The sequence below is a fragment of the Vombatus ursinus genome, unplaced genomic scaffold, assembly GCF_900497805.2.
Source record: "Vombatus ursinus unplaced genomic scaffold, bare-nosed wombat genome assembly UNPS02014797.1, whole genome shotgun sequence".
NCBI lineage: Eukaryota > Metazoa > Chordata > Mammalia > Diprotodontia > Vombatidae > Vombatus > Vombatus ursinus.
The window spans coordinates 13,421,518-13,433,684 of record NW_020954575.1 but is presented as its reverse complement, the minus strand read 5'-3'; the positions used below and the strand labels follow the sequence as shown (position 1 = coordinate 13,433,684).

General features: G+C 38.6%; 1 protein-coding gene across 1 annotated transcript in view; it reads right to left on the bottom strand.

The window, feature by feature from the left end:
- CA10 (carbonic anhydrase 10) overlaps positions 1 to 12,167 on the bottom strand; it is a 717,389-nt gene that overhangs the window by 417,779 nt on the left and 287,443 nt on the right. Inside the window, exon 3 of the mRNA XM_027870533.1 lies at positions 1,209 to 1,351. Coding sequence (XP_027726334.1) covers positions 1,209 to 1,351 — 143 coding nt within the window. The remainder of the gene's footprint in view (positions 1 to 1,208; positions 1,352 to 12,167) is intronic.

Genomic DNA, 12,167 nt, shown 5'->3' with positions numbered 1-12,167 from the left:
AGAATCTCTTTCTAATTACATCAGGACCTCAATCAAATTGGGAAGCAGGTCTGGCAGAGAGATTGGTGAGTATTGACGTAGCCAATAGGCAAAAGAAGAGAGGAGAAGCAGAGAACTCAAATGATCCAGAATCCTGGATAATTAGCACTCCCCCAAAACAACAACAACAAACACAAGCGCAAAAAAGAACCAAAAATGGCCTGTCATTTCAAACCTCATTTCCTTGCAAGAGAAATCCTTTAAAATGTTCTTAAATTCACAGTAGTTAAATAAACTTCAAGTACAAACTCTCCATGTGTAGTTTTTTTTCCCCCTTTAGTATCGACTCATCATCAGAAGGAAGTTAAATAGAAATATAATGGTGAAGAAAAATGCTAACATAAGAAGATGGGAATAGTGCAGGGAGTCATAACAACTGAGGCTGTGTTGATGTACAAATTAAAGATCAGATCATCATCTCTGGGGACAGTTTTGGTGTAGGTACCACAAAGCAGAGCTAAGCATTTCTGTAAAAGAGGCGACATTCCTAGCCAGTAAGATTCCTCTAGGAAGATTAATTATTGATTTTGTAAAAATAAATCATCATTCCTAAAATAAAAAATAAATCATTTTCATTTGGTTTTTATCCCATGATGGTTAAGGTCTGCATTTACTATTGTTTTTCCTTCCTCTATATCCTATTTAATATATAGATATAGATAGATATATACTAGATACAGATAAATATAGATATAGATAGATATAGATATAGATAGATCCATATCCATCCATCTATCTATCTATCTATCTCTCTATCTATCTATCTATCTATCTATCTTTAGGTTGATCATTGGTCAAGGGAGAATGAAGTCATTGAGGACCCAGGCAAACACGTTTCAGAGAGCAATCTGTTCTCCAAATGTGCTTTGCAAGTAATGTAGAGCACTATTTCCCGATCTTTGGAAGGTAGCAGCGGACATAACCTTGGGCAATCTCCAATTGGTATGAAGTAATTAGAAGGATGAGGGCTGCAATTGCTGGTGAGAAAAGCAATAATGTGCAATTTACACATAATATAAATTTGTTGACATCCGTTTGAAGCCTATGGAATTCCAAAGAGGAAAGACAGACTCTTCTGTTAAGAGGACAGCAGTAGGCTAAAGAACATAGTAGTAACCAATATTACATCATCCTTAATTTAATATACCAAGCATGATGATGCTCTTTACCTTTCTGCCACCAGTGTTGATGCGTAGCGGTGTTAGGAAAGGGTCAAAGATCATATGACTGGTTTCTATGTTGACTGGTGACTGTCGTTTTCCAACAGAGCAAAGATTCCAAGCAGAGTTGACCAATCCCCAGAAGGAAGGAACTATAAAGGAAAAGGGGAACAATACAGAATTAGAGAGGAAGTGAAGTCTGAGGAGAGAGGAAAGAACATATTTGGAGGACAAACTGTAGAACCAGCTTTTGCAAATGAATAAGGCTCTCAGAGTATCATTGTCTAGTAGAAAGAAATCATAAGCGGACATATAGGATCATATATTTAAAACTAGAAGAGACCTTGGAGTCAACCTATTACAGTCCTTCCATTTTACAGATTACTACCTATTCCTGTTGCAGATAAGGAAACCGAGGTCTAGAGGGGTTAAGTCATATGCCACATGTCACATAGATAGTAAAGGGGCAGAATTGGGATTTGAATTCAGATCATTTGACTCCAGAGCAGTCTGAACTATATCACTAAGCCTGGATTTCCGTCTTTACTTGTCTGTGCTCTGAGATCTTATGGAAATAACTTAGAGGCAGTTAAGTGGTATAGTGGATAAAGCACTGGACCTCAGACACTTACTAGCTGTGTGACCTTGGGCAAATCACTTAACTCTGTTTGCCTCAGTTTCCTCATCTGTGAAATGAGCTCGAGAAGGAAATGGCAAATCTGTCTAGTATCTTTGCCAAGAAAATTCCAAATGGGGTCACAGAGAGTCAGACATGATTACCAAAAAAAAAAAAAAAAAAAACAAAAAAACCAAGCAACAACAATGGTATCTACATTGCAGGGTTGATGTGAGGGTAAAATGAGATAATATTTGCAAAGCGCCTTGCAAACTTTAAAGCACTTATAAAGGCTAGCTATCATTATTAAGTTACATACTCTTTCCATATATCAAGATTAGGAAGGACAAGCTGATCCTGTTACGCACGGATGCTTTGAGGATACATTGGATACTCTCTATAATTGGCAAGTTTGAACTTTTAAGAGACAGCCGCTCATAGACATAGAATTTCAGCGCTGGGAGGGGTCTTCAAGATCATCCACTATGATCTCTTATCATTGCACCATTTTAGTTATTATGCATCATTATGTATATTTAGCATTAATTTGGGGAGGCATCTTGGCATTGTAGATAGAGTGCTAGACTTAGAGCATAAAGACCTGGGTATAATTCCCATCTCAGATACTAGCTGTGGGACCCACTGAAGGTCACTTATCTGCTCTGAGCCTCAGTTTCCTCATCTATAAAATAAGGATAAAGACAGCATTTGGGGAAGCTAGGTGGCGCCACAGTGCACAGAGCACCAGGCCTGGAGTCAGGAAGACTCATCTTCCTAAGTTCAAACCTGGCTTCAGATACTTATTAGCTGTGTGACCCTGGGCAAGTCAGTTAACTCTGCCTCAGTTCTTCATCCCTAAAATGAGCTGGAGAAGGAAGTGGCAAACTGCTCCAGTATCTTTGCTAAGAAAAGCCTCAAAATGGGGTCACAAAGTGTCAGATACAACTGAACGACTGAACAACAACAAAAACCAGCATTTACCTTTTAGGTTTGTTCTGAGGGGCAAATGAGATAAATACATAAAGCACTTGGCAAAGTTTAAAGCATTAATTAAAAATTAATTATTCATATCAGCTGTAAAGTATAAGATAGATTTTCTAAATATTAATTTTATTTTTAAAAAAAGTTTTGATGTCTTTTGCTTTTATATTGCATTTTGAACACATACAGTTCCTTTCCCCCTCTTCTACCCTGTGAGCTTTTTCTTTTATATTATATTTAGAGTTTTCTCTTTTACATTACATTATATATTATATTTCTTTTATATTCCTCACAAATATTTAGGGAAAAAAACATTTTAGCCAAACCAACCAACACATGACAGCATATGTATTCATAGTCCCTTACTCTTTCCAAAGGAAGGAGATGCATTTTCTTATCTCTACTTTGGGGTCAAGCTTAGTCATCATAATTTTAAAACATTCAGTTTCATTGTATTTTTTTTTTCATTGACATTGTAGTCACTGTACATACTGTTTTCATCTGTAAAATGGGAGAGTTAGACTGGATGGCCTCTATGATCCTTTGCTAGACAATGCACAAAACAGTAAATTAAGCCCTGATTTGTAGTATTTGCTGATTTCCAAGTTGTAAACACTCACATTGAAAATTGAACAATTGGCTCTTACAAGCCCTTTGGAGCTGGTTCCAGTAAGCCCCTGCTTCTAGTTTTAGGCCTATGATCCTGGGTCTGATTAGGTTACTCTGCATCAGTTCAAATAAGTCTTCTCAAGCGTCAGTGAATTTCTCACATTTATCAATTCTTCCAAGACAATGATTTTCCGTTACATTCACATACCACAATTTATTTGGACATTTCCCACCTGCAGTGCCCCTATTTTGTTTCTCATTCTTTAGTCCACAGAAATGCTGCTATGAATATTTTGGTAAATATGGACCTTTGTTCCTATTTTTGACCTTTTTCAGGAATGGGCCTGGAAAAGCAATCTCCAAGCCAAAGGAAAACTTTAAGTATGTTTTTCTTTTCTTTTTGCATAGTACTAACAGTGTATCCATGTGTCTTTTTTCTCACAACTTCTTTAATATGATTCCTGTATGTGTCATCTTTGCCAATTTACTGAATATGAGTTGTAACCTCAGATTTCTTTTGCTTTGTATTTCTTTTACTGTTAGTGATTTGGAGCAACATTTCCTGTGATTTGGAATAGTTTCCAGTCTTTCTTTTAAGAACTGTTTGGTCAATGCTTTGACCAAATATCTATTGCTAACCCCCTCATTTTGTAGGTGAGAAAAATGAAGTCCAGATGTGGCATAAACCTTTTCTAAGGAAGAATAAAATCTGAGTTTCCTGACTCCCAACCCAGGGCTCTTTTTCTTACATCATGTGCCCTGAAGCTACAGAATATTTTTGGTAAGTTTTTAAGACCAAAATGATACGACAAAAACAAATTAAAAATCACTCTCACTCATCAATTATGGCCAGAAATTTGAATCCTACCATTGTAATTTGATTGTGCCCTCATCTAGATAAGCAGTGTATCATAATCCTATTGTTTGCAGATGAAGATAAAAAATTTATTTAATGGAAAGGAAAAAAAAATAGTATTCAGTTCTCAGGGTATGTGTGTAAATGATACATTAAATTTCATGTGAAATTTAAATTTTCAGTTGAATGGATTTCTATATAGAATGTCATTCAGATATCTTTTTTTTTCTATTTAGAGAAATAACTGGGTAGGATGAACTGGGAGCAATCTAAAGATTTGCTTTCAGCGACAGTCCAATTTGGAATTAAGCTTTACATCCTTCTTTAGAGGTAGCTGGTGGTGCAATGACTAGAGTACTGGGCCTAGAGTTAGGAAGATCAAAGTTCAAATATGGCCTCAAACGCTTACTAGATGTGTGACTGTGGGCAAGTCAATGAGGATAATAACAGCACCTACCTTGCCCAGTTGTTTAGAGGATCAAATGAGACAATAACTGAAAAAGTGCCTGGTACATTGGCATTACATAAATGTTTATTCCCTTATTCCCTGTGTTGATCCTAAACACTTATGGATCCAAGCCTGTTTCACAATATAGGTCCAATTCATTTTTCCTGTCTTATCTCACATTTCATATATTTGTGCTCCAGACCTGATGAGCAACTAACTTTTTCTTTTCCACTGTTTCTGTGCCTGACATAGAATGCCTTCCCCAACCTTCTCCTGTTGAAATTCCTCCCCTCTGTCAAGACCTTTATCAAATGCCACTTCTTGCATTAAACCTTCCCTCAACTTCCCAACTAGGTGTGGTCTCTCTTCCATTAATATTCTCTTTGTTTTCCTCTGTACTTCTCATAATTTAATTTGTATTACTTAATTTATGCACACCCTACCACCCCTGTTTGGTGCTAAGCTCCTTGGAGACAGAGATCAGGTCTTATTTATCTTTGTACCTTAGTACTTGGCACAATGTATTACATACCTGTAGTTGCTACATCATCTCTAATAGGTCCATCCCTTCATAAGAATACACTATAATGAGGAGAAATCTCTTGTCTCCTCTTCCTGAGGAGGCATCCTCTGCATTTTTTGATTCCTGCTTCTGAGGCTAAATATCAGCCTGGCAAGATACATCTTCTTGAGACGTACTTTTCTTCTGAGAAGCTCAACTGATGTTCTTTTAGAGTCAAAGCAAACATTGCTAGCTTCCCTTACATATGGGGAACATTGTAGCACAGAGAAATTAATCAGCATGCTTTCATCACCTCTGGGAATTGCTGGAGGTGGGACTAGAATTCAGACCTCCCAAATCACTAAATTCTTCCCCCCTTTTTTGGTGGGGGGAACCCCAGTAGTATTGTATGTCTGAAGGGTGTACTAATGAAGGAAGAGGTCCACCAGAGTTGTCTCTACTATTAATGGGTTTAAGTAGGAGTCCTTTGCATTTTTGGTGAATTAAGTTAAAGTCTGTCCTATATTTCATGTCTTGCTATTTCTGGTGCTTGCAAGAAAGCTGGGGACCTCCCTCCCACCACTGGAGAAAGACCTGGGAATGAGATAAACTCTAATTTATCTCTAGGGGAATCCAGGGGATGGGGTTGAATGAGCCAACCGTTGATGCTTTCAGTGAAAACACTGAGTGGGGAAAGAGACAAAGAATCATTGTGAAAAGCCCCACCCCCTACCCCAAGACCAAGCCTAGCCATGTGAGTCTAGAGCTTCAGTAATGGTACAACCCATGTTTATAATTGAATCACAATCTACAACCTGTTTTTTTATACCTCAACCATTCTTTAGACTCCTATTTATACTCCTATTTTTTAACATCTCTTGTTCTGATCCCTCATAGAAAGTCACTTAATATATTTGGAGAACACTATCTTCTGGCACAAACATAATGTTTGCCAAATTTCTCATCTCCACTAACTCAAAAATATAGATTTTTTAAAATAAACTTTTTTCCTTCTCTGAGCTCTTTTCTATGATTGCATTATCCCCAGATCCATTCTTGAATCCTTTCAAGTTTCAGAAGCAATATAAAAATAACAAGAAATCCATGTGCTATTTGATCTCTGAAGCCTACACCAAAAGGAAATTATTATTTTTTTCTTTGTTTTGGAAGTCACATGCCAGACAGAGCTCGTTCTCTCAGTCAAAGCCAGTGTCATAGAACCTGAATCACAGTGAGGAAATGGAGTGGGAGCTGAAATAACAAAAGGAGGCATCACAGAAAAGAGGCCAATGGCACAGGCATAGAACATGGAGTCTGGAAAATGGAATTTAATTCTCACTTTATCACTAACTGTGTGCCTTTGGACAAATCTCTTAACCTCTCTGGTCCAAAGACTACTTGTCTTTAAAAAGAGGTGTGGGTAGGTGGGTGGAATTAAAGGTCTCTAAATGGTAATTGGGTAATTCTACTAATTCTTGAACCAATGTGTTGTTCCATGCAGCAGTAGCAACATGACAGAAGGAGCCAGAATTAGCACCAGTTGCTCTTCTCACACGCCCAAGAACTCTCTCTATATATTCACAAAATAATAATTTCAGCCTCATTAATAGAATGCAAGCCATCCATTTTGTGATAAAGCAATTGGGCAGATGTTGCTATAGAGATACACTTCTCTAATAAACTTCGCACCAACCACAAATGGTCCAGCCGCCCCCCTCAACTTTATGGGAACAGCTGCCCTTGCCTTTATTGGGCAAGAAATACTTTATGGTTAACAGTTTGAAATCTTTATATCCCCACTTCACCATCAAGACCTATATGGCTGCCTATATGCCACCTGCTCAGCTAACTCTAGAGCTACTGGGAAATAGTCCCTCAGACTCTCTGTGCTCTCCCCACAACTCTGCTCTGGTAGACAGGGTACTTTACTGTATTTATCCTCTCCTCTCTTTCATGCTTCTCCCCACCTCTCCCTCTTCCCCTCCTTTCCTCTTTTCCCCATCTCCCTCTTTTCTTTCTCTTGCTGTCCCTCTCTTCAGAAGCTGTACCAGTTCTCAGTGACATTTTATTTAAAGAAACCTTAGGTTACAATTTGAGGTCTGATGATGGAGGCCACAGCTTTTGAGGTTCGGTTTGGGCTGGCTGACTGTTACTAGAATCCTTTTTGGTGGTTTCTCTTTAATTTCTCTTTAAATAAAATGCCACTGAGAATTGGCACAGCTTTTGAGGAGAGGGAAATGGGGAAAGTAGGAAAGGAGGGGAAGGAGGGAGAGGGGAGGAGGATTGAGAAAGAGAAAGGGGAGAGGGAGAAAGAGAAAGAGGGAGAGAGTTCAATTCACTTCAACATTTATTAAGTGTCTGCTGCATTAAGATTTATGCTAGGTGCTGGCAAGTACCATAATAGCTATTAATAATAGCTAAAATTTATGTAGCACCTACTATGTGCCAGGCACTATGTTAAGTGCTTTACAATTATTACTTAATTTGATCTTCACAACAGCCCTGGGAGGTTATTATTATCTCCATTTTACAGATGAGGAAACTGAGGCAAACCAGGTTTAAGTGACTTGCTCAGGATCACATAGCTAGTAAGTACCTGAGGCCTGCTGTGATTTCAGGTCTTCCTGACTCCAGGCACTGAGGAGCAGCAGTCTTCCACGTGATACATGGTCCATTAAGTCTTAATCATACACAATCAATCAATCAGTCATCAGGCATTTATTAAGTGCCTGCTTCATGCCAAACACTGTGCTGAACACTGCGGCCACAAGTTCAAAGAATAAAAAGACTCCTATTCCCAAGGAGCCTCCATTTTAATGGAGGAGACAACACGAAAACATAAAATCATATACTGTATAAGATATACAATTATCAAGCACAAATATAATTAGACTAGTTACCTAAATATTTGTATAGTTTGGGAAAGAAGAGACACATAGATTGGAATATTTCATGCAAAATCTTTTTTTTTCCTTTTGGTGAGGCAATCAGGGTTAAATGACTTGCCCAAGGTCACACAGCTAGTAAGTGTCAAGTGTCTGAGTCCAGTTTTGAACTCAGGTCCTCCTGACTCTAAGGCCAGAGCTCTATCCACTTCGCCACCTAGCTGCCCCAAATAAAGTTCCAATTTCTTTGGCTGGCATTCAAGTGGAACAACTACAAGATACCATGCTACTTTTTTTTTTCATGCAGAATCTTTATGCAGATGGTGAGTAATCTGGATCTTTTAAAGAGGAGAGGTAAGGAGGGGTACATTCTAGTTGATGAGGTAGAAAGGATTTTTGGGGGCAGATGACGCAAACAAGACACAGATTGTGAGATATGAGATAAAATGCAGGATGTGACCAACCAGAAAGCGCTCAAGAAGACTTGCATTGATACCTCTGCCATGGACTTAACTGCATGCTTTTACAAAGCACCCCCAACTACCTGATATTCCAGAACAGCTCTTCCCCTCCCCTTTCCTGTTCCCCTTGCTTATCTGCATGCATTCACAAAGCACCTCCAACTACCTGACATTTCAGAACAGCGCTCCCCCTCCCCTCTCCTGTTTCCCCCTCCCATTTTCTTAAATTGTAGTAGCTTCCCCCCTCCCCTATCCTGTTAAACTGTATATAGGCCAGACACATAACCTGGCTCACTGCTCTGTCTCCCATGGGGAGCAGGGCCTGCTGGGTGCATTACCCTAATAAATGCCTTTTATTTAACTTGGAGACAGTCCGAATGAATTCTTTCAGGACAGATACCATGACTGCATTCTTCTTCATAGTGATGGGGGATGGCCAGTGCAAAGTGATAGAAATGGGAGATGGAGTCTCATGAATGGGGAACAGAGAGCCAGTTTGTCTGGATCATAGAATCTAGGAGGGAGAATAATGTCCAATGAGGCTGGGACCAGGTTCTGTATGGCTTTAAAGGCTAAAGAGAGGATCTTATACTACATCCGATAGGAAGCCACTGAGTCTGAATTTTGTCAGGACTCAGGTCTTTCTCTCCAGGCCTTGGCTGCTTAATTTGTTCCTCATGTTGTGAACAGGTGGCTATAATAATAGCTAGCACTTAGCTAGTGCTTAAAGGTTTGCAAAGCACTTTACATATATTATCACATTTAAGCTTCAAAACAGCTCTGTGAGATAAGTGCTATTATTATCTACTTTTTATAGAAGAAGAAATTGAGGCTGAGAAAGGCCAAGTCCAGGGTCACCCACGTAAATGTCTGAGGTGGGATTAGCACCCGGGTCTTCTGAATTGTTGAACCAGTGGTTCAAAGAGATACTTTTTAAACTCATGGGAAGAGAGGCCAGGGTAGGAGAAGTCTTTGGGAATGTGCCCATTTCCCAATGAAGAACCTAATCTTAATCACCATGGCTGCCTAAATCCTTCTACCTTCTGGGCATACCTGGGCTTCTCTGGCAACATAGTCCACTTTCTGCCAGATCTATACCTTCTTATCTAAATTTTTGCTATGAAAATTTCTTGAAAATTTAAGAGAGTCTGTCTGTCAAATTGGATGCTTTGATTTTTTTTTTAATTTGATGGACAAACCTTTCTCTTAAAGATAAAAAAAAATAGGGCAAAGACAAAAAATGAGTGGATTTCACTCGACCCCAAGAAGTCATGGGCAACTGTTTAAAAATGTTTGAATTTCATATTTCTGCGTATTTTATCTCACATAATAGTCTAATTTACATAGAAACTGGAGTATGCAACAGACCTGAATATTCTTACAAATTAATTTGCATGCAGCCTACACAATCTAATTTAACCACTGCTTTGCAGTTACAGGTTGTCTTGCCAAAAAATTTTCTCTACAGCAGTCATGTTATCCCCGCCATAAACCACAAATCTCAGGCATTCTCTTGGCTACAGAGCCTGTTCCCTGTGAAAGATACTAATGTGATCCTGGCTGCTTAAAATACAGGATTTGGCAAACGCAAAGTGTATTAGCTCTTCAGTGCAGAAGCACCCATGAAGTTCAAGTTCAGTTTGTCAACATACTTTCAGGCATCCTGCTGTTCAAACCAACAAAACTTTTGCCAAGACAGAAATGTAATTGAGAGGCTAAAGCTATGCATCTTTGGTTCCCAGGAGAAGACCCAGGTCTGTCCAGATCATGAAAATAGGGCAAATGGATAAATTGAGAGAAGCCCTTGGATAAGCCATGGCCTCTGTTGCCATTTTAATTTCATTTGGTGCAGTGGAAATACTGCTGGACCAGGCCACTTACTCTGTGAGGTAAACAAGTTATTTAAGCTTGGTGGCCTGAGTTTTATCGATATAATGAGAAGGTTGAACTAGATAAACTCTAAAGTCCCTTCCAGTTCTAAATCTACAGTCCTTCTGTGATTACTGAGGGAATATAGCATAGGCACAAGTTGGCAAACTAGGTCTGAGGGTAGATTTGCTTTCTGTTTTTGTAGATTTGGGTAAGGGAGGGCTAAGAAAAAAAAAAGTTGTTACATTTTTAAATAAAATAAAACTTTTTTAAATATAAAAACTCAAAACCAAAATAAAACCAAAACAAACAAAACAACAACAAAAAGCAAAAACAAAAAGCTAAAATGTTCTTAGCTCCCAAGACTACAGAAACAGATGGTAAAATTTGGTCCACTGATTTTGTCAACCCCTGTTCTAGAGCAGTGGTTCTCAAACTTTTTGGTCTCAGGACTCCCTTACCCTCTTAAAAAATTACTGAGGCCCCCCCAAAGAGTTTTTGTTTATGTAGGTTATATCTGTCAATATTTATTATATTGGAAATTAAAATATCTTAGTATTATTGTAAAGATAGTTTTGACTTCATGGACCTCCCCAGAAAGGATCTTATGGATTCCCAGGGGTTTCTAGACCACACTTTGAGACCTACTGGGGTAGAGTATGTGCTCAGTTGAGATCTTGTTTACTATAGAGAAGCTTGGAAATAGGAATATTATTTTTACAGTGGTTCTGGAGGAAATTCTGTGGCTGAACTGGAGAGGCAGGCACTTCCTCCATTAATAAAGCTTATTTCAATTTCCCAACCGCCATTGGCATGAAGACCTTCAAATTTTGTCTGCCAATGTTGCATTTGCCCCAGATAAGATTTAATCAAGACTGTACTTGAAAAGTATCTATTCTGGGTGTCTGAAAAGGAAGGAAAAATGGTTCCCAAGTGCCATTTGAGGATGCTCAATCTAATTAAATTCTATGAGCATTTATTAAACACCTAGTATCATTCAAAGAAAGAAGAAAGGAAGGAAGGAAAGAAGGAAAGAAGAAAGGAAGGAAGGAAGGAAGGAAGGAAGGAAGGAAGGAAGGAAGAGAAAGATCCTGCCCACATAAAATTCACAGGTTAAGGGCTGGGAAAGATACACTAAGTACAAAGATAATTACATACAAAGTATATAAAAATGAAGTACAAAGTAATCTAGTGTTAACAATGAGCAGAATCAGGAAGGGTCTAGTTGAGAAAGTAGGATGTGAGCTGGTCCTTGAAAAGGGCACTGGGAATTCTGAGAAGTGTTATAAAGGAGTGAGAGTAATTCAAGCACTAAGGACAGACTGTGTCAAGGAGACAGCTAGCAGGACATTTGGGCTGGAAACAAATTTTAAGCTGACTCTTCTAGTATGTTTGAATACTATTTCAAAGGAAAAAAAATCATTGAATGCCTTGACAATCTTTTTCTCAGCAGATGAGCCAATTAAACATCATTTCTCAGGATCTGATTAATATTTTCCAAGTAATAACTTGAAGAGGAGACAATTTGCCTACCAAGTAGGTAGATCATGGAATCTTCATGTTCTCAAAAGAGAAGGGGTGGGATGTGGGCTACTGGCATGGAATGCTTTGGCATGAGATTTGATACTGCAATGAAAACGAAAACCTTCCATTTCAACACTGCCATACTTTGGAACCATAAATCATATGAATATATTTTAAATGAGAACTCATATCTTCCCCTTGCTCTTCCTCTCACGGA